This window comes from Chaetodon trifascialis, chromosome 23 (assembly GCF_039877785.1).
Source record: "Chaetodon trifascialis isolate fChaTrf1 chromosome 23, fChaTrf1.hap1, whole genome shotgun sequence".
In the NCBI taxonomy this organism is placed as follows: domain Eukaryota; kingdom Metazoa; phylum Chordata; class Actinopteri; order Chaetodontiformes; family Chaetodontidae; genus Chaetodon; species Chaetodon trifascialis.
In genome coordinates, this window is record NC_092078.1 from 5176280 (window position 1) to 5199446 (window position 23167).

Below are 23167 nucleotides of genomic sequence, written 5' to 3' on the forward strand. Positions count from 1 at the left end.
CTCTTCTCAGCACTGTGATGGTGCATCTTTCTGCTCGTCCAGTAGGTGATTTTTTAAGGTTTGCTTAACTTAAGAGGCAGAATTTGCCCAACCCATAAAAAAACATGTCATCCTTCAGTTTATCTGCAAAAATCTGGAGATACAAGGTTTTCTTTGGACAGCTTTTAAACTCATTAAAATGGTGTTTTGTCGGTTTTACATCCATCATTTCCCTCTTTCTAATTTCTTCACTCTTTTATACTTTAAGTTCCGGTGACGCTGCCAAGCATTTTTCTGATCAAATAAAGTGGAAAGCATATTGATGAATGACAGCACAAATCAAGCTGAAAGGCTGAAACCAGCGCTCAGGGGTGCGTTCAAGAGCTCATTTCAGTGGCGGATTGTTCCTCTGTGCTTCAAATCATTGGTGTCAAACTTGAAGTCAAAGCAGAGAAACATAAAATTAAAAAAAAAACACACACACTGCCTGCTTTGACCTCCCTCCAAAATGTCTGCGCCGGCGTATTACTGTATCTCCCCTCAACATGCTCTCTCATTTACAAAAGAAACGCTTGGCTGGCTGCCTATAAGTCAGTTTATCCGCGTGAGATGACCAACGTCCCTCTCTTTCTTTCTCTTTTTTTTCCCTCTCACTATCTCATACAGTGTGTGTGTGTGTGTGTGTGTGTGTGTGTGTGTGTGTGTGTGTGTGTGTGTGTATGATCTATAGTTCCCTGCCTCCCCCCCTCCTCCCTCCCCCCTCCCTCACCCTAACCCTTCTTAATATGATGTAAAAAGCTAATCGCATGCAAATGTCTGTTGTCCCGGTAACCGGGCCTGAAAAATCCCTTTGATGTTTCCCCCGACTCATTCTCTTCACGTTCTCTTTGTTCGCCACAGTCTCGCTGCTTTGTCAACATCCCCCCTTTTACCCCGCTCGCTCTCTCTCCTTCATCCATTCTGCAGCTCTCTCGGCCCTCTCTTAGTTCTCTCCATTAGAAAAAAAAAAAAGTTCTAACTCTACTTTGTGTCTCCCTCTTTCTATAAGCCCCCCCTCTCTATTCTTCCTCTCCTTCCCCCCACCTCCCTGCCTCCTCTCCCCCTCGCGCTCCTGCTCTCCCCTTGACTGTGCCTCTCTGTCTGTCTGCCCCTTCGCCCTCGCTCATTTCCCATCATTCCCACCTACTGTCTCCTGTCCTTCTCCTCTGTCGCTCCCTTTCTCTCTCCCTCAGTTCTGCCCCTTCCTGTCCCCCCTCCTCCCTCTTTGCCCACCCTTTATCTCTCATTCCTCCCTCTCTCTCCCTCTCTCGCTCTATGTCCCTCACATGCACAGATGGACACACACACTCACGCTCTCACCACTGCCCTCCCTCCTTTGGAGAATTTGATCCCTGGAACTATTTGATATGGCGCTGCACTGTAGTTATCTAATCATTCTGGGTTTTGTGAGGCCTGGTGGAGGCAGCTGCACAGCTGGCTTTCAGAGGAGGGACCCCGCTCATTACAGCAAGTTTGAGGTTATGAGGTTGTAGGCCTCATTTTGAGGTTAGACCTGCTAAAAAGGTTCAAGCACAACCTCTAACACACACACCGCCGCTCCTCTCAAATCCCCTCTGAGAGGTTTGGAACTTGCATCCAGTTTTAATTCGACACAGAAAAAAGTACAATTATCAAGTAAGCATAACATGCATTTTCAACATTCTTTCCAAAAAAAAAATGTAAACATCAGGCAGGGTGTGTCAGAGCAACAGAGCAAGAGGAAAGTTTCTATACATTAATACTGCCTTGCCGTGGCGTACACAAATGAGGAATTCTGCATATGACAATCTATACTGCAGTAAGAATGAAAGATGGTGTTCATTACATTGCTTCCAATACAACGCAATGTACCAAACAGCTAAAGGCTATGAAGTGTACAAGGCTTCTCCAAGCCAACAAATTACATATTGATTGAGAAACGGCTCAATAGCCATTTGCAAGTTGTTGAATTTGAATGCAGATATGAAACGTGCTAAGTCTGACAACAAGCGACAAACCGCTGCCGCTGTCTGCAGACACGAGCTTAACCTCCCGCTGCTGCCGGCTTTCACTACCTGATGGGTTCATGTTGTACCATAAGCATGACACTGTTTGATCGTGACACACGCGTGCAGTGGATGGTGGTTGGTTTTACCGACTGCATGCTTGCAGTCATGAAATATGAACTACGTCATCATGTGAAGTGTTGAAACCTTTTGTTCTGGGCTGGACTATCAAAACTGTGCAGTGTAACATTTATGTCTAGTAATGGACCCACAACTGGGTGTGGAGGAGTAGCAGAGGTTTTACTGCTGCTCTGCAAAGTTGAAGCTGTTGATCCATTACTTCTTACTATCTGCTTTTTACAAGTTAGATGGGCAGACTGATACCACTGTCTCATGTAGGGTTAAAATGTAGCTTCCACCAGCAGTCGCTTAGCTTAGTTTATCTTAGCTTAGCTTAGTTTAGCACAAAGACTGGAAGCAAGGGGAAACAGCTAGCCTGAATCGGCAACAAAATCTTCCTATCATTACCTCTTAAAGTCCTTAGATAACACTTTATATCTCATTTGTTTAATCCATGAAACACAAAGTAAAAACTTTTACACAGGGCACGCAACACTCCTCTCCAGGAAGCTACTGTGCCCGACCAGGAAATAGTCTGGCACATAATCTCCCATTACACCAAAATTTAACAACAAGACATAACATGTTATTTAATGAGTGTCAGAGGTGCCGGTAGACTCACATTTAGACAGAGCCAGGCTGGCTGTTTCCCCCTATGTACAATTTTTATGCTAAGCTAAGCTAACCAGCTGCAGGCAGTAGCTTCATATTTAGTTTACAGACCTCAGAGTGGTATTGATTTTCTGATGTAACCCCCAGCAAGAAAGCAAGTAGTTTTTTTTTTTTCCTAAAATGGCAACATTTTCAGTTAAAATTTAAGAAAATCCTCCGACGTCACAGCAGCACAAACATGTTAGGCGCCGGGCTTCGAAGGCATCACGAAGACGTCTTCAAACTGTCATCATGAAACTCAAAATTCACCAGCATTCTGGAGCATCCTAAGACACCGTCTTCCTCTGAGCACCAGATTTGAGTAACTTAGCTCTTTTTAAGAATAATCAGGCGTAGATCATGTCCCCTGGCTGCAAGCACGAAACCAGTAAAACCAGAATGTGGCACACTGAACAAAGTTCAGACTAAATGTAACTACAATACCTCTTTGTATACAAATCAACATTGCACAGACACCCATTTTATACCTTTGGCATACAGAATATGGCATCTTATATTAAAAGGCATAAATTCATAATCAGTACTTTTTAAGGCACCAAGAAGCTCATGTTGCTGACACTTTAAAGAAGACTAAATACCATTTCGTCCTTAAATCCTTGCCACTGTTAATGCGACATCATTAGCTTAAACACAGAATGTATAGCAGTCGGATACGATGCTGTCAGACCTTCCCGTTCTTCACTGAGGCAGCGCTCACTGTGTGTGTCCAGATGTAACCTTGCCTGACGCTGATTTGGCCACTGTACCAGGCTCTAAAATGGCCTCAGTGAGTGTGTGCGTGAGCATGTGAATAGTGCTCCACTGTCTTATAACAATAAGAATGACTGCATGCGTTGAGGGATGCTGTGTGTGTATTTGTGTGTGTGCATGCTCACACCACCCCTGCCTCATTTGCATAGATGCAATCACACCTAGCCTATGCCACGCATTTCTACACAGGCAGGAGGAAAAACAAGCCTACAGTACTCCATTCAGCACTATGAAAATGACAAAGTACTTAATACATTCTAAATCTGCAATCCTACGGTGGATTTACGCCCCACATATCACTTCCTGTTTATTATCAGATGCTGGAGCATGTGACGCGTACAGTCAGCCAGCCAGGCAGTCAGTGGTTCAGACCAAGTGGTTTGGCCTAGTGGGGAGCCGCGGGGCAGACAATGGCCGCTCTGTGTGGCTGAAGTGCCTTTGGTGTCAATGACTCTGCCAGCAACTGAGACTGGCAGATCCAAAATGGCGGAGCGCAGAGAGCCCTGCTGGTGCTTGTCATGCTTTAAACAGGGCAGTTTTGATCCTTTTTTTTTCTGGAGGCAGCTTTTCTTCAGGGGCTCATATCAGAGCTGGGAGGTTTAACATGGGAGGGAAAGCAGTGCAGCGCGGCGCCGGTTCATCTGCCGGCATTTTGTTTGTTTTGAGGAGGCGAGGGGGAAAAGGGGCATGTGGGAGAAGTTGAAAAAGAGTCTGAGGGTCTCTCTTTTGTCCTCTTGTTCCTCGAAGTCCAGTTTGGCTTGTCCAGAGGTGGATTAGAGATGTCTAAATCTTCAAAAAGTCCAGGGTCCAGTTTCTGGAGACAAAAAGGAACCAAATATTACGTCTCTTTCACATAAATCTAAGTCTTTCCTTCAGCAGAAGTAAGGAAGCAGTAAAAGTGAGGGATAAGCAGCAAATGGAAAGAGAGCAACAAAAAAAGATGATAACACTGACTTACTGCTATTGAGATGACAGCTACACCGCTGTAGAGGGAGACTGAGTCTGAGAAAAAGAAAAAAAAACAGAAACAGTCACATTTTTAATTCTGCGCTAAAGTGTGTGTGTGTGTGTGTGTGTGTGTGTGTGTGTGTGTGTGTGTGTGTGTGCGTGCGTGCGTGTGTGTGCATGTACGTGGGCACACGCGGCAATCCTCCCTCTGTTGCAGAATATGTGCATATCGCTGTCTGTGTGTTTGCCCTATCTGTTTGGGCTGCGTGTGTCCGTCTGTCTGTCAATCTGTTCCCAGCGCAGTCTGTTTGCCAATCTGTCATATTCTGTTTGCTAGATAAGGAGATTGAGAGAATGTGTGTGCGTGTGTGCGTGTGTGTGTGTGTGTGCACAGAGCAAATTCATTTAAACCATGGAGACGGCAGGCAGGTATTGCTGTTTCCTTCCAGCTAAGAAGATGCAAACACACTGTCTTCACTTTGCTAACACATAGAAATGCTTCTGCTGTTTGGAGGATCCAGACATATAGTAGGTTACATGCAGGAGAATTTAAGATCCGTTTCCTCTTTTGCACAAATAATAACACAGCAAGTCTTTCCTTATGTTTGATATATAATGCATGAAAAAGAGACCAATTGATAGTGCTGAAAAAATTGTAAAAAACAAATGGGCTTTGAATAGAAACATGACGAACAATCAGACAAACTACTGCAAACAGATTAGAAGATGACACATTTCAGGCATCTGGGGTTTGAGACGCTGACCATGTGATTGCAACATCTCCAGTTTGGGTCCAGCTGGGAACCTTTGTTGCATGCCATCACTGCTTTCCCTCCCCTCATTCCTTGTGCCTTCGCTGTCCAAAAGAGGCACAAAACAAAATACTTGCAGAGGGGGACGATCTGCTAAGCGGAAACAAAATGGAAATGCTGAAGCCATGGTCGCATCTTCACCCCTGAACCCACAGGGACGCCCTCTATTACAGTCTTTTACGCAGAACACAATGTAAACTGTAAACAGCATAGAACAAAGTGTTTTGCGTAAAACTGATGCATGTCACAGAATAAAATCACTAAAAGTAGTCATGGCCTGCTGCAAACCATTAGAACAGCACAGACTGCTGTGTCTCTGCTCCATTACTGACTGAAAGTTACAGTTGAGTCAGGTTGAAAGTAAAAGTTATTTTTTGTGTAAGGAGACAAAACTTACTAAAGATGTCCACTGGGGACCAGCTGCAACCATCAGATCTGGGAAAAGTCATGTAGTTTTGAAGCTCTACACATTTATTTTACATTCCTTCGACTCAGGTGGCGCTGCCCGAAACCAGCTTGGGTGCTGCGCCTGAGCCTTATAATGATCCTTTCTGTGCGAATTTGCTGACTGAACTGATACTCGTGACAACAGCGCCTGGTTTGAACGAATGCTGCACTCATTAGCAGTCTCAGGGCTTGTTTTCGGCCATGTTCAGCGTTGCAGACTCCACTCTGAAAGCTCCTGAGCCGTCAAACAGTCCTATCAGGGCCTTTTTGGGAAATACAGGTAAAGTTCCTGAAATTGATTCCTAGAAAACTTTCTTGCATTGAAAAAGAGCCTGCAGTTCCAGCGGGGAAGATAAAAACCCTAACTTGACCTCATCACCTCACATTCCTCACATTTCAAAGCTATATTTAGCTACTGAGCAAACGCTGTTTTCATCGACTGTGGAATCACTGGATGCTGTGTTAGTGGACACAGCGTGACCCCACCTGTGAGAAACTTGTTGATCCGGAGCTTCTCCTGGGGTCCCTCCCAGACGCCGGGGATCCCCCCTCCTTCTGGCTGCCGACAGAGGAGGAGTCTGAGCAGCTACTGTGGACTGAGAGGCCGAGAAAGTGTGTGAGAGAGAGAGCTGGTTATAGCTTAACATTAAAACACAGTAAATGCAGGTGGTAGACGCACTTAAAACCGGTCAAATCCTGAGTTCAGGCATGCTTTGCATTCACGGATTGGCTGCCGTTACATTAGCATTGTGTGTATGCACTTCTATAATGTCAGAAATGATTGTATCACAATGTTTTCTTGCGATGAAAAGTGGGGACAGACAAAGAGAGGAGACATTTTTCTCATCCTGTTCAATGAATTTCTAACACTGTGTTCTGTCCCGGAGGACAATTCATGCATTGAAATCCTGAGCTGCTGCACTCAATGAGACACCTGGTGAGCAGTATGTGCATTACACCGAGCTATGAATGGGAAATCACTTTGGCTCCAGGGCAACAGCGGCCTTTAGAGACTGGATGGCGGGTCTGGAATCTGAAGAATTATATTTCAGATTGTGTGTTTGTATTTAAATTTTTTATGCTTTAACCCCGTGGACGGACCTTGTTTCTTAAAGGGGAACTCCATCCTCGGATGTTGCAATACGATTACATAGCACCAGTGACGTGTGCTCCAGGAGGAGCAGACGGGTGACAAATTAAAGGTAAAACCAGAGTAAATGAGTGGAGGAACATAACGAATGCAGATGCTTCCACACAGGCACGCTGCATGGTATAATTAAGTAATTAACATCCAATCGTGCTCTGTGGCAGGTATTAAAGTGCTGAGCAGGCCCAATTGGTTTTGATTTCATATTTTATTATATGTATATGGCAAGAAGGGGTTCAACAGGAACAGAGACAGAAATGAGAGATTTTGGACCATCAAAACACCACATGAGGGAATATCTTTTGGACAGACTTCCAGAGACGTGCAGAATCAATGCCAAGGCAGACTGAAGCTGTTCTGGCAGCACGCGGTGGCCCATCACCTTACTGAGACGCTTGATGTTGGTTTTTCTGTAATTTGTCACCTGTCTCTATTTTTTGACGATGATCGTACTGCGACACTCCTTCAGCCTAGTTATTATGTTTCTATCTCAGTTGGTTATTTCCTCATTTTTCAGGTGGGTTTCTGACTATGCTCAGTGCCCTCAGCAGGCAACCTGCTGCTGATTATGCGTGGGTGGAGAGGGCGGTGATGTTGCTGATAGTATTAACTATAAAAGTAAGTGCAAGATAATGTTTTTCTCAGTGTGACTCACTGTTTGCCTGTTTTTGTTTTTTTTATGGGCTTTCATAGAATTAGCAGAATCCTCTTAATCATAATGTGGCCTGAACATTGAACAGATATTTACACTGAAGATTAAGTTTGCTGAACGGGATCAAAATGCGTTGTAGCTTCTCAATATTTGGCCAGTTATCTACAGAGCTGGTTCTCAACATGAGGTCCTGACCAAAGCTTTGCAGGTGTCACAAGGCCTTATTGATTTTTAACATTCATCCAAATCACTCATTTAAGACAAACTTCCTGCAGTTATTGCATTTACTATTTCCATTAATTGTATTGTATTGTATTGTTATGGATTGAATATAATATAAAATAATTCATAATTAGATTTGGATCAGTTGACTATGTTGATATGAATGTGGTCACTCATTAGGACAATTATGACTCAGCTTTGCATTTCCCCTCATTGTAGCATCTTTCAGCTCATTGTTTTGGTTTTCTAGCTTTTAATGTTTTGGTTCTGTCTGCTCTCATTAGCACCAGTTATAGCCACAGCAGCTGCTTTGAGCTGCTGAAGAGCCAGATGTTTCCCTCGGGAGTTAGCTAACATTAGCTAACTCTAACACAGAGAAATAGCTCTGAAACCCTACTAAATGTTACCTACAGCATCAAACTACAGACGGAAAAAGTTAGTGGTGAAGATAGTGAAGCATTTAGCAAACTATTAAAATGCCAGATTAAGTTAGCAACTAGCTAGCAAACATAGCGCAACATTTAGCAGCTAAGTAGCCAAATGTTGGGAGTTGGTTGAGTCCCAAACAGAGCTAAAAGGAGAGTGAATATCTGACACTTAACATTCAATAGGTGGACGCAAACACAACTTTAAATAAAAGCTAATGCCGCGATGTCTACTGGACGTGTGGATACATGACTGTTCGCTAACAGGGTAACACGTTAACCACAGCCAAAAATAAGTGACTGGAGAGTTTACAGCTTGTTTTGTTGCTCCCTCACAGCCTGAAAAATCGATTCATACCGTTTCATAGATATTTTCCACTGTTTAGATATGGAATCACGTGGTGACTGCAGGCAAAATCACTTATTAGATAGCGAAACTGAAGTTCAAAGCAACGGACTGTGTTCCACCATGTTATGCGTTCACTGAGACCAAACTCAGCAATCAGTTTTGTCAGCTTTAACTACATCTTGATAGGTCATTAAGTGAAATTTATGGCACAGTGACATGATAAGGTAATATTATCATGATATTTTCTTTCTGAAAGTCAGTTAACAGTCATGTTTTAATTATCACTGAGCCCTACAGAAAAGAAACATACAGGAAACACAAGTGAAACTGTCTGTAAACAGTGGATCAGCATTCTAGGATGGATGTTTCATTTGACATTCATCATTTATGGATTAAACAAAAGAGGACAAAGACAGAGTTTAAGGGAGACACAGGACTGAAGGTTGTGACGGGATTTGATCATCGCAGAAGTAAAATCTGTTTCTACAGTGTTTTTGACTGCACTACATATTCTCTGCAGGCATGTCACAGCTCCTCAAAATTTCTCAGTGTGAGACAAATATCAAAAATTCATAGAGCAGCCCGGGGGCACGAGATTGAAAGAAAGAACATGTACCACGTTATTACTTTGTCACATGGGGAGATACACCCAAGACTCGTTTTGTTTCCTGTCTGTAATCTGAGAACCACATCGCTCTCAGCTCAGACTTGAACAATCCAAATCCTATCTGGTCACATAAAACTGACTGGACCTCCTGAAACCGGACTTGATCTTAGATGTTCCTGATCCGGAAGGTTAAAGGAAAAACTGCAGGATTTCCTCAGTTTTCCACCAAACATTGATCACAATCACATCACAAATTGAAAAACCCTTTTTTAACAATTTGAATCTTTGATGCAAACGCTTTTATTCCTCCTCTTCTAGTACCTGCAGCATCCCGTCACAGATGTGTTTCTTTTTGGGCCTACCTCTGTCACTGAGACTGGAGATGGAGTCCAGCTCGGAGCTTTGAGTTCCCGCCGCGTCCAGCAGCAGTTTACTGGAAATTCCCATGCAGAGTGACTCCTTCAGACACAACTCTGGGAAAAGCATAGAGGAGACGTCATAAAAAAAAATAATACAATAACAGAAAACGTAACATACACAAGTGCTTTTGCGTATCATATTGCATTCTAATGACTTTTTAAGGGAAATGACAGGTATAACTGGGTAAGGTACATGCTTGGGTACATAGGAACAATGCAGTTTGAAAACTTAGTAACAGTCCCTTTTTTATGCCAGCTGCAGTGCATCTTATCCAGTGCGATCCTGTAATCGAACCAACTACAGGAATCAAGATGCAAGCTTTATGGATACAAGGAGGTGGATGTGACATGTGATAGCCAGCGACGCATGAGCAATCAAACTGCAGACTGGACTGGTGCTGTTATTTTTTGTGTGTTTTCTATTCAGAAGAAAGACAATTACCATCCGAGATAAAGTTAGACAGCGAGGAATCAGATTTATTTTTGACATCGCCCGAGGGTACGTGAGTCCATGTGACTTCACCCTTTTTAGCAAATATTTTCAAACTTCTGCAGCTAAACCACGAACTGAAAATCCCCCTACACAATGTTTTCAACCATAACTTGAGTATTCTTGTTCACATCAGAGTGTGAAATCAGGAAGAAAAGTGGGAAATCGCCCTTTAATCCTGCAGCCAACCGGCCGCTTGCTCAAGGTGTTTTCCTGCTTTACACCCAGTGCATGCTGGGATTGTGCCCAGGAAAAAGACACAAGAGCCAGAAACACTGCAAAGTCAATTATCGTTACTTTTGCTGCAACGGACTCCACAACTTAGTTACTTAAAGGATCATAATCAAGATGATGCCATTTATTTTAATTGATTACCCACAATGCAGCTGGAATTCTTATGTTAAACTACTTGGATTAGAAGTTGATGAGGGATTTCTTAAAGTGTCATGAGGGAGTCCTCAGCTGAGGACCTTGGAGTCAAAAGGTCAGACTGTACCCGTGTTGTTGATGGCGTGCGTCCACAGCAGATGTGCGATATCGTGAGTCCACGCCACCCTGTGTTCCCTGTCCTTTGCCTGCAGCGTGATGCAGTCTCGGGTTCGAGGGGCATGCCGGACCCATACTTCGAACTTGACCCCTTCCTCACCCACGCTCTGAGTCAGACCCATCTCACCCGTCTGCGGGAGGGACCGAGAGACGGACCGGAAAAAGGTAGAAAGGATGGAAGCAGCAGAAGAAGAAGAAGAAGAAGCAGATAATGAAAACAGAAGAAAAAGATGATGTGAGTGTGTGACAGCAATGGTGTGTGTGTGTGTGTGTGTGTGTGTGTGTGTGTGTGTGTGTGTGTGTGTGTGTGTGTGTGTGTGTGTGTGTGTGTGTGTGTACCTTGATGCTCTGTTTGTAGCTGTAGGCGATGCGTCCCGGGCTGGGGCTCTTCTGCTTGGTGAAGATGATGATGTGCTGGTAGAGGAAAATGTTCCTCACGCCCGCCCGCTTCCTCCGAGCTCCCCCACACACCGTCAGCTCGCCCTGCCGCACCAGCTCGCCGCGCTCCGCCACGGGGATCTGAATTCACACAAAACACACATACACGTTAGGATTCACTTATCGTGGCCTGAGGCCCAGGCTCAGGGCCTTTATCTGTAAAAGATACCATCTTAATTTCTATCTTTAGCATTGAATTGAGTTTTAAAATCATGTTTTCTTTGCCAGAGGGCTGAATTATTTCACCTCTTTTTCTAATCCAGTTTCACTTAATTGTCTTGATACAAGTACAGAAATATTGTAAAAAGGCAGATTACTGTAAAGTGAAATAATCTCAGGCTCTTTGGGACATTTTAAAGGGCCAGTGAGGACAAAAAAGCTGCTAACCGTGTGAAATCTGAGCATCTCCACCTTTATTGCATAAAAGGAGCTCAATTGGGGTTTTTAATACTTATTTTCTGGCTTGTTTTCTCAAATCTCATCCCTTCACCCACTCAAATTTTCGATTTGGACTTTTCAGCAACAAAGACTGAAAAGCCTTGAGTCAATAAAGAAAAGGACAAAGCGGTATGACTATTACAGTGGCGTGCATGATGACATGCTGCATTCCCTCTTCACGAGGATGCTTTCCTTCTGTTGGATCTTTGCTCTGATTGGCCGACTGACTCATGTCTCTTTGTAAAAATGTGACTTCATTGTTCATGTCAATTACAGGGTGACTCCCACCAGAGGCAGACGGAGGTTGATAAAAGCCAGATTTTACGTAATGCTCCTTAAAGACTCGACCAGATTAGACATGAGCAAACATCAGGCTGACATTTTCTCAACTGCCAATATAATTTAAAGGACTGGTAATTTACAAGCAACCTGTCACACAGAGCTTTTATTTTTAAACCTCTAGAGAAGCGTGGGTCATGATATAAGTGATGCTTCACACACATTTTGAACACCCACATGCACACCCACTCATACATGCACACACACCTGCACTTACGGTTTTACTTGGAGAGCTTTTGCAGCGCGATTTGAAGCAGCTCAATGGGAGTGTTTGTGCCGCCGTAATCTCTCCCCTCGCTCGAAAGGGGAGGAGAGGATAGGTGTGTGTGTGTGGAAGTCAAACATTTGTCACGACGAGCTCTGAATGATACTGCTGTGTCAGAGGAGCACAATGCAGGGCAAGTGGATGTGGTGTTTTCTGGGTTTTTGATAACGCTGTTTTTAAATTAAAGAGGTGTTGGGAAGTGGTCGCATAGTGACACCATCTTTCCTCCCACTTGCTTCTTCTTTCTTTGTGCTCTGAGCAAGATCAAAGACAGAAGTTCAGATTTTCTGTGAAAAAAAGCTGGATTCGACGGAGCATAACGGTTTACACTCGCAGTGTTTTCACCTGGATTTCGCACCCTCACACTCTCGTGTTGCTGTTTTTCCATATGCGAGAAGATGAAGATCGCTGTCGTGTACAGTGATGAGCAAACCTCATAATGTCTGACAGTGTCAGGAAAATTTGGAGAAACTGCAAATGAGCTTCTGGCAATGCACTCGCAGTTTAAACACGGTTGTTTTAAAGGGAATTTGAACCTGCTCCTATTTAAAATCAACACAAATTTGTCCTTTCTTAATGGACAAACAGTGAAAACTCTTGATAGAAGATACAAAAACAATTCAAGCCGTCCAGCTGCCTGACCTCATGGAGATGAGTTAGTTTCTCGCCTTCTAAGAAAAGAAAAGTGGGACTTGATTCACAGTTGCAGAGTCATAAACTGGGACAGGCGTTCTCACCGGACATCCGACGATGAGGTCACTGGCCCTGAGGTCCTCGCCGTGACGCTGGGCGTGTCTCAGGATGGAGAGGGCGGAGTCAGAGGCGGGGTTTATCCCTCCCAGCTCCTCCAGGGCCTCGCAGTACTGCTCCAGTCTCTGAGTGGGGGCCTGTAGGCAGTGAGGGAAGGACAGAGGGGAGAGGGGGGAGGCTGGGGGGAGCTTGGACTGTGGGAGAAGAGGGGAGACGCAGGAAAAGGAAATCAGAATCCAGATGAATTCACTATTTACTGTTTAGTACATTATCCTGTGTGTTTAACATTTTATAGTGTATATTGAGGGAATATTTACAATAATATTATGACATATATTTGCAGAGATAAAAAAAAAGTCACAGAAGTCATTTACCTTTCACTGTGCAGAGCCTTATATAAGAAATTTAATAAATTAATAAATTTACCTTCTTTTTTCTAACTGTTGAACAAATGCCACTAAAACAACAGTTTAATCTGAAAAATAAGCTCCTTGTGACTTTTTGGGATAAGCTGCCTGTGGCCTTCAGAGACTCTTGTACAACTTTTACTGAATGATTGTTTAGGTTGAATTCGATGACGAGAATCGGTGACCAATCTATGTTTACGTGTTTTTTTTTTAATCTATTTTCGGTGAAGAGCTCTTTTGCTCTGCCACAGTTACCACTTGAGATGTGTGTAATCAGGATAATTGTTGTTTTGGTCATTAAATCTTGAAGCCGTAAGGGGAAAAGCTTGATTTTACAGTCATTAGTGGTCAAACAAATACAAATATGGTACAGATCTGATTGCAAAACAGTTAGGATGCTGCATAAAACATAAATAAAAGCAGAATGCAGTCATTTGCAAACAGAGCCCATGTAGTGATATAATTCATACACTCATGTGTTCACAAAGAGGTGAACCTCGCTCCATCCTCACTTGTGTTCCAAACAGGTGTTTTTGGAGGAGTCCACATTCAACTGATGAGGTTTTCACTTGACTGTGTGTCCAAAGGGATTAAAGCAAATGATCACATTCTGTTTATGTTTAACAGGGTGTCCCATCTTTTTTGGAATTTGGGTTGCACAAACATAAGTACATTTTAATCAGTCTTTGTGAGAGAAGTAGCCACATGTGCTGCTTCCGCCTTCATCATCATAACAATCATCACCGCCATCCCCGAAACGATCGCCGTCGTCATTCAGCCTGAGTGCCAGTTTCACGTCCATCACCATCACGATAACCATAAAACCTCCTGCAGCCATAATCCTCAATGTGTTCAAGCTGTTTTAAAGCTGCTGCAGGACGGGATGTGAGCTCACACCGCCCCCCGGTGGTGCCTGTTTAGAACTGCTCCTTTATGAAAACCTTAACAACTTGATTGTAGCCTCGGAGATCTTAAGCGCTGTGATCTCTCCTTGTAAAGTCTCTTAGTAATCTCATGATGCTGTCGATGTATTAGTTTTAGTTAATTGTAGCTCGCAAGCTCAAATTACTTTCTCCCTAATCCGCCTTTAATTGGCTTTTCTCGTGTACATTAAACATGTAATTAGCTTTACTGTATACAGCTCATTTTTAATTGCAGCCACTGTTGAATAAAACAACTTTAATTGGTTTGTGCTTGTGATGTGCTCCAAAATTACTCATAATGATGTTCTCACATTGTGATTTAACAGATTTTCTAAAAGGAAAATAACCAAATAAGAATTCTATGACCCTGACACCCTTATTATGTGTACAGATTAAAGAATGTGTGATCATCAGGGAGAAAACTGGGTGCATTTCTTTAATTGAAAGTGTGTTTACTGTAATGAGTTGACACTAGAAAAGCAGGGAGACGCATTAGGAAAAAGTGGTTAAAAGATTGAAACCCTTCAGCTGAAATGTTGGAGATTAAAGGGGTTTATCTGGACAGCAGCAACGCGTTGAATCCAACCTTAAAGAAGTCGGCAGCCTGTGTGACCAGCGGAGAGTCCAGTTCTGGTTTGGTCCTGATGTAGTGGGAATACTGCAGGAACTGCTCCCGCTGCACGTGAGGAAGAGGCAGAAATGACAGAACGAAGGGCAAGTCTGTGTTTTGGAACGACCTTAAAGTGATCAATCACAAAATCAATGAGCTAAACAAACAAAAAACCCTCATTTAAAGCAAATTATGAGCACTGCTTCTCTGCAGTGGTGGAAAGTAACTAAGTACATTTACTCAAGTACTGCTCTTCAGTAGAGCTCTAAGATGTGTGTACTTATACTGGAGTATTTCCATTTTCAAAGGTGGAGGAAGTACTAATACCACATTGTAAAAACACTGCAAGTAAAAGTACTGCATCATCTGGAAAATGTACTCAAAGTGTTAACAGTAAAAGTAATCAGTTTTTATTATCAATAAGACTTTATTGATCCCCAGGGGAAATGTACAAGCTGTAAGCCGCCCTGTAGTATATAAAGTAATATATACAAGATATAAATAATAAATAATTAGGCCCACGTTTACCAGCTGCAGTATAAAAGTGATGTTTGCATCAATTCGGCCATTCAGCAAAATGAGTACTTTTACTTTTGGTACTTCATATTTTCATGCAAATACTTTTGTAATTTTACTGAAATTTATAATGCAGGATTTGAACTTGTAACAGAGTATTCCTCCACTGTGGTATTTCTACTCTAACTTGAATAAAAGAAGTGTTTAAACTACTACAGATAATTCCATCACTTACATATTTACTGAAGCAGTCCTGTTGCAACAAGCTCTGCACAAGAGCGCCCTCCATGGCAGGGAGTAGGTTCTGCGAGTGGAAGCTGCTGAGGCTGGCCCAGTTGGGGAAGAGGGTGTCTGCCTTCCCCCTGATGGAGGCCGGAGTGTCTGAGAGCTCCAGTAAGGGGAGGTAAGTCTCCTCAACCCCCTTCAGGACAGCCACATACTGCCTCTCTGAACTCAGCATCCTGCACCAGAGGAGGTACAGCTTACTGCAGGGCAGACGGGGAGAAACAAGGAGGTGATCAGGAAACATTTGCAAGAGAGAAACAAGCATGGGAGAAAGAGAAGTGGGAGAGAAGAGAGCAGCGAGGAGATCAAACAGTTAGTAATACTAAAATGATCTGAGATCCCATGCGGACTGATAAAATCGCTCTGAAACAGACTTCAGTTTTACTTAAACGATCCCAGAGCGGATAAATCACTTCACTCTTTGATCTCAGCCTGGCCTCCTCCATAATGTTGGTCTCATTTCAGGCCTTATCGTCTCACACACAAGAAGGAGCTTTAATGAAAAATTTAGAAAAGAGGAAAAAGAAGCGAAAACAAACACACCTCTGTGCAGTTGAACCGGCCCTGTCTGTCCCTGTGTCCCTCTCCGTCCTCCCAAGCAGCACGTGTTGCCGTGGCGACCCCGTGTGGTCCACCACCTCCTTGCTGCTGACTTCCACCCCTCGAATTAACACTCCTCCTCCTCCTCCTCCTCCTCCACCTCCTCCTCCACCGCCCCATCCAGGGATGGCTGCAGCCATGCTAGTGGCAATAACCGGATCAGCTAGCGCCCTCCTTCCCAGCCAGGACATGGGGGAGTTACGGCTCGACCCGCCCACCGGGGACTCGACGGGTTTGGGGGTGGCCGTGCCTCTGCGGGGAGCCAGAAGAGCCTGGAGGTCAAAGCTTGGGTGGCGCTTTCTGGGGGGCTTGGGAGGGAGCGGGGCATCTGTGGGCTGCATGGTGGGACATGATATTAGCAACAGAACAACACTGACATATCATCGCCTTGGTAAGGTCAACGATCTTGACAATTGAAGGTACTTCTTAACATTGTTGCAATCATAAAGTATTTCCACTCATTGAAATGCAGCATTGCCCACAATGGCTGAACACACCTAGGAATGTTTTAGGGATAGCAAGCTCCTCACAAAGTATCGCAAAATCTGATTTTTTTCTGTAGCTGTTACGTGGTAATTATATGGTAATGCAGATATGAGCAAGGACATTTGAAAGTGGGCTGCATGCAAATAGAAAGTGTCAGTTTCTGATGTCTAAAACTCAAAAGTTGACCTGGAAGCCAATGGCCAAAAAAGACTTAGAATTACAGACTCACATTCTTCTTTGCAGGATTCAAAAGGTTCTGCAGGAACTTCCCTCCTCCAGCTCCGCCAGCTCCTCCTCCATTCCCTCCCCCTGCTCCCTCTTTTTTGTTCCCTTTCTCCTCCCCTATCTTCAGCGTGGAGCAGGTTTGCGGTCTGAACAGCGATGCCAGGGATCCCCAGGACTGCAGCCCCCCCTCGCCTCCTCCAGCCCCCAATCCCCAGTCACCCTCTCCCTCAGGACCCATCAGGTCCCACAGGCTGCTGGCGGAGGGCGTCTTTGGCTTCCCCTGGCCCTGATTCTGGGTCCTGTCTGACTGGAGGAACCTGGGTTTAACCTGCGCTACGGTCCGCTGGTAGCGCTCTACAGTCTGTGTCCAGAGATCAAGCAGCGCCCCACCGCCAAGCTCTAAGGCCAAGGAACGGGCATCCTGGAAACGGGACGGGGGGATTGGAGGGAGGGAGGCAAGAGGGCAGGTGGAAGAAGAGGTAGAAGGGGAGGAGGAGGTGGAGGAGACTGCATCGCACCACTGGGTGGCCTGCACAGGAGACGGGAAAGGAAAAATTGCTGTTCTGAAACCATTAATGTGCAATCATAACTTCCTGTGTGCATGACAGATGGCTTCCCGTGCTGCGTTACCTCGGTCAGCGTGGACAGCAGCCTCTGTGTGTTGTCCAAGGTGGTCCAGCAGTCAGACAGACAGTGGGACATGTCTCTCAGCTTCTCCCTGACCGGGGGAAGTCGGATCTGGATGTCGCTGAGGCCTGCCCAGTCCAACTCGCACCAGCCCTCCAAATCACTTAGCACTGACAGAGTCTCGCTGTGCAGCTCCTAGAAGATTCAGGAAGATCCACAGTGAGGCCTGGAAAACCCTGAAGTGTTGACTGTAGAGGGCTGACAACATACACTTGGATTAATGGTATACGGGATAATGGTAATTTCCTCTACTGGGAATAAGTGAACAAAACGTCTGAATTAGCCTGCAACCACAAGAGCGAGACACGGCACCAAAGTGCGCCCAAAACACATCTGTTCATTTTTTAAATCTTTAGTTATTGACTCCTCAAGTCTTCAGACATGCAACATATGTAGCTTAATAGGATTAGGATCCTAATAGGATTCACAATCATTGAGTTAGCATCGAAAGAATTGACACTGACAGTCATATTGTGTTGGTGGAGGACATTAGAGTGCCTCCATATGAGGAGCCGAAGTGAAAGCAAAACTTCAAAATCACACAGACGTCTGAAGCGTAGCATGTTGTGTGATTCACTCCAGTTTCGCAAACCCCGTTTCTCACAAGCCCGAGACCTTTGAGGGTCAGATGAGTAACAGTTGGCTAATGCAATGAGAGGCAAGTCATCAAGTCAGTAAAGTGATTCAGGAGTGTCCAGAACAAACCAATATTTATCCAAAATTTGTTTGTATTAGCTAAGTTTAGTGGCGACAAGCTACTGGTCATACCAGAAATAAGGCTGTAGGAGCAAAACAGAATGAACTGATCAACAACATATGTTATTGCTTGCGAATACAACTTTTTATTGGTAAGAAGAAAACATTTATTCCTCTTTCAAATAATGAGTTTTAAACCAACCATGTGCAGGAGTCTTGTGTTATTATATAATTTGGCGCAGCTTAAACGTTTGCATGTCATTCTTCATTCTACCACAGAGTGGCGCCAAAGTAAAGAATCTTTAAATCCTGCAGAAACTGGCTTTCATCCTAAGAATCATGCTACGATTGTGAGCCAAGTTCATTGAAATTGTGTACTCTAATGCAAAAATGATGCACACGTTTGACCGTGCAGGAGTTTTAACAAATGCTGCACCAAGAAATGAGAAATAACAAGCGTGGATGACTCACATTGGCTGTTTCTCTGAACGTCTTGAACTTCTGCTGTTTGAGCGAGAGTCTGCTGAGGGACAGTGGAGGGTCCTTGTAGTCCTCCAGCTGGGACTGGACTTGCTCAATCTCCTTATCACACTGGGGGATGAGACGGTTAGGGGTGAGAGGAGGACATAAGACATTAGCTGTACAAAGAGACAAAGAGGGAGATGAGGGAAGTGAAACGTGGCAGACGGGTGGAGAAACTAGCATAAATCAGAAAGAAATCCTCTCATTATCTTTTTCATCCAGTTTATTGTGTTGCATTGGACTCAAGTAGCTTCCTTCTTGTGCTGTGTGTGAGTAATACGAGGGAGTGGAGTGGGAAGAAGAGCATTTTAGAGAAAACACATGGTCATCACTAAACACCAGCAAATTAGGGAGTTTCCATCCAGTCCCTGTGGAGGGGAGCCATGGAGGGGAGTGAGGACGGGTTTAGTTCAATGCTGGACACTGAAAAGCTGCGAAAAACTCCGATTTTAAATGCTGGATGACAATAACAGCTGGTAAATGAACAGCACTGAGCCTGTTTGGGCGAGTACTTCCTGTACTTTTCATCTATTATCCTACAACACTTGTTCATAAAACGAGAAGAAAACCTCATCCTCTCCCTCCCTCACACACCTTTTCCAGTTTGTCCACCAGCCCCGCGAGTCGTCCCAGAGCCTCCAGGTCGCGACCTCTTTGGTTGGACACTCGGACGAGCCGATGGAGGGCGTCGTCCACGCTGTCGTAGAGTTTAGAGGTCGAAGCGAGAGCAGCCCTGAGGGGACAAAAGTCCAAAATGACCAGAAAGCCACTGACAAACAGGAAGGAGAGGTTATTTTTCCCAGCAACCCCAATTCCAAAAAAGATGGGACACTGCGTGAAATGTAAATATCACAGTAACGTGATCATTTGCTCATCCTTTCTGACATATACTCCATTGAAAACAGTGCAAAGACAATATATTTAATATTTGACCTCATCAGCTTCATCAGTTATTGTAAATATCTGCTTTTTCTGAATTTGATGCAGCGACGCGTTGGGACAGGAGCAAGTAAAGAGTCCAAAAACACCTGTTTGGATCATTCCACAGGTGAACAGGCTCATTGGTAACAGGCGATAGCATCATGATTGGGTATGAAAGGGGCATCCTGGGAAGGCTCAGTCGTTCGCAAGCAAGGATGAAGCGAGGTTCGCCGCTTTGTGAACAATGATTGGATGAAGGATTTTTACTACATGGACTCTCATGTTCACACTTAATAACCACTAATGGCTGTAAAATCAAGCTTGGCTCCTTATAACTTCACAACATTTCACACAGCGTCTCAACTTTTTTTTTTTTATTCTAACAGCAGTGAGAACTTGTTATGGCCAAAGATTTTGGCAGGTAGAAATGATGTAATTATGAAAAACAAGAAGCCTCGCAGACTAACTGTCAGGCAAAAAGGAATCAAATCAGCTATCGGCCTATACTTGTATTTGGCCTCGTTCTTGTACAGACTGAGCCAAAACTCATTACTGGATAAGATGAAGAGCTGCAATACAACAGTCTTTAGATCATCTTTAAGCTGCAGTGGGGCACAAACAAACAAGCTGCGTCGCTCTGTCCTCGCTTTGATGTTACGTTCGCATTCCTTTTCTCCTTCAGCTGGTTTCCATATTTTGGCTGGAGACAAACAACTTTGTTTTCACGATGAGGAGTATTTTTAACCTATAACTCATCTTTACAAAACAAAAATCCCTCAATCATACAGAAGAACTGTGAGTAAAAAGAACATGCAGATCCCTTTTCCAGCCCCTCGGGACTGAGCTGCTTGTGTAAGGGGGTTTCTGCATGTCTGAGTATTTGCCCAATTAGAATTGTTGATGATTGTCATGACGTCTTTATATTCAAAACAGTCCGACTTCAATAGGTCCGTATCTCAAGTATGTTCCAGCCGTATGCAGTCTCATTAGCATCGTAAAAATAAGAAGCCTCTTATCACCCGAGCGTATGCAGAAGCACACACTGTTAATGTAAATAACGAGGGTAGACTTCTCAATCTGTCTTTTAATGTAATAAGTCCATGTTCTGAATATTATTTGGCAATTTCTTTCAATTCTTTTCATAATATTGATCAGTTCCTTGTTTGGAGATGCATTCACCGTCCTGCACCGTGGACCAGGTGGACACACAGTTTATTTCTAAATCAAAAATCCATCGCAACAAGCAGTTACGACGGTTGTCAATTCTCCCTGTATGCTTTTTTCTCTCCACTAGTGCACATCCATCGCGTGTCGAGAGACATAACCTGTTCTGTAACTGACCCTCGCTGTCAGTGTTTCTTGTGTTAACATTTATCACACAAATTTGCAGTAAAGAATGCAGGTGGAACGTTTAATTTCTCTTCTATGACAGTGAACGCAACACCCGGCCTTTCACTTTCATGTGCTTATCCAGCCATGTTACGGCTGCTGAAGTACCTCAAAATTAAAGCAGCACCTGTCTGTGACTGCAGCGGTGTCCACATCACTCGTTAGGTGTCCATGTGACCCACAAGGCCACCTTCCTTAAAGGGAAGGAACGGTGTGATCTATTGCAAAAATCAATGATCTGTTCATCTTTACAGATTTCAAGATGACTTTCTAATCATGACGGGGAATCTAATTGAATTGTGAATTTGGAGCACTGACGCCCCTTTTATGTCCTGTACTGAACTGTATCCAGATGAATGATAAAGTCTCTCTTCTCTCTTATCTTGAAAGCGAGGAAAGATTCATTTTTCCTCAATTTTCCTCCCTCAAAAGCACCAAAATTCCAGTAAGGTACTGTAATCAGGCTACTGATACCTGCAGTCTGGTGACTTCTGTGCCAGTCCCGAAGCGCTATTGGTCAGTCCTGCGAGCCAGGCCCCGCCTCTTTGCTGCAGCTCTGTTACCCGTTGGTCGGCCAGTACGCTCACCATGAGCTGTCTGTGTTTGTCGATGCTCATCGGAACGTCCTGAAGAAGAACGGCATGCTTAGAGATGTTTTTGGGGCGTTTATGGCTTCTGTCTGACAGTAACGCTGATGTCACACCTGTACCTTGATGTTGTCTGGCATCGGCTCAGCCTCCATCGACTGCAGCGCTTCTGCTAGGAGAGAGAGGGCGCTCTCACAACGCTCTGTCAGACTCTCCAGGCTCTGAAGGGAAAGAAGAGAGTTTCATTATTCCTTTAAATTAACTCAAAGCACAAACAGCCGGTTAACGCAGACACAGGTTAGTCCATGAAGCTGCATGAAGTCCCGTCTTTCTTTTCCACGAGTCCACAAGAGAGGTCAGAGACAGCAGAGAGGACAGGAAAATGCTTTCATCTGTTTGGATAAAGCAACATAAACTGTCTGGGAAAAAGCCATTAAGATTCCCCTTCTTAGACCTTTTTTTCCCCTGATTTATCCTCCACACCCAGTTTATCATGAATCGACCACCAACACAACTGCCAACATCCTCTTATCTGTCCTTCCTCTCCAAACTTTGCTTTCTCCCACTCAAATCCCTCAATGTTGCGTGGTTGTATTTTAAACTTGAGGTACACAAAAGAAAAAATCACTAATAACTCAAACAGCTGGCAAATTTTTACACTACAGCTGACACTGGTATTAAGCCTCCAGCTATGATTCTGTATACATTCTGAAAGCTGAATATATGCTTAAAGCTCCTCTTTATACACAGTATATAAGACTCTGACTGCTCGGCTGCAACAACCATTGTGTGAGCGGCTTCATATTTAATAAAATAAATGGGAATAATTTTGCACCAGCATGGATATCAGTCAATCTCAAGTGCCTGGAGTGATCATTTCCTGCTCAATTTCCTCACGGCCACTCTGCTGCTCGCTCAGGTCAGTAAATGTGGCTGCCTCAGCTTATTGGATCTACCGTGAAAAACAGAAAAAAAATCTATAGAAAGTGTAGAAATTTGTGGAAAAAGAGGAAAATGTGTTTGTTATTCTAACCAGTCTGAAGACCAGCCAGTCTGAGTGACAGTGGGTGAAGTCTCCGTCCATCTCTTTGGGCAGCTGCTGCTTGTCTACATATTGCTGAAGGACCCCGGTTCCCCTTACCATGTGGACCTGGAAAGCATGAAAATGAAGGGCAGGAAATGGAACAAGATAATGGACAATAGAGAAAGACAGTAATCACCAAATAATTTTGCAAAAAAAAAATAATATTTTGCACTGAATTCTACAAATGAAGACTCTTCCTCCTCGATTCTGAGGACCAGACACATTTTTTCAGCTTTCTTAAAAAGAAAGAGCTGCAAAAACATTTTCTCCTATTAAACTTAAATCACCTCCATTCGTTCATTTATCAGCAGGAATAAAAACAGTTATTTCCGAACAACAAAATGTGTGCTGCAGCTGTTTTTTCTAACAGCATTAAAGGCAGATTGTGTA

General features: G+C 43.9%; 1 protein-coding gene across 1 annotated transcript in view; it reads right to left on the minus strand.

Annotated features, from left to right (window-relative positions):
• Window positions 1-4154: 4154 nt before the first annotated feature.
• arhgef40 (Rho guanine nucleotide exchange factor (GEF) 40) overlaps window positions 4155-23167 on the minus strand; it is a 36549-nt gene continuing 17536 nt past the window's right edge. The window contains exons 11-27 of the mRNA XM_070993200.1: window positions 22727-22843; window positions 21816-21914; window positions 21581-21732; window positions 19391-19529; window positions 18746-18865; window positions 17522-17713; window positions 16896-17420; window positions 16124-16515; window positions 15531-15780; window positions 14756-14845; window positions 12827-13033; window positions 10949-11128; window positions 10560-10740; window positions 9517-9627; window positions 6239-6348; window positions 4504-4547; window positions 4155-4359 (exon numbers count right to left, since the gene is read on the minus strand). Coding sequence (XP_070849301.1) covers window positions 4521-4547; window positions 6239-6348; window positions 9517-9627; window positions 10560-10740; window positions 10949-11128; window positions 12827-13033; window positions 14756-14845; window positions 15531-15780; window positions 16124-16515; window positions 16896-17420; window positions 17522-17713; window positions 18746-18865; window positions 19391-19529; window positions 21581-21732; window positions 21816-21914; window positions 22727-22843 — 2892 coding nt within the window. The 3' untranslated portion in view covers window positions 4155-4359; window positions 4504-4520. The remainder of the gene's footprint in view (window positions 4360-4503; window positions 4548-6238; window positions 6349-9516; window positions 9628-10559; window positions 10741-10948; window positions 11129-12826; window positions 13034-14755; window positions 14846-15530; window positions 15781-16123; window positions 16516-16895; window positions 17421-17521; window positions 17714-18745; window positions 18866-19390; window positions 19530-21580; window positions 21733-21815; window positions 21915-22726; window positions 22844-23167) is intronic.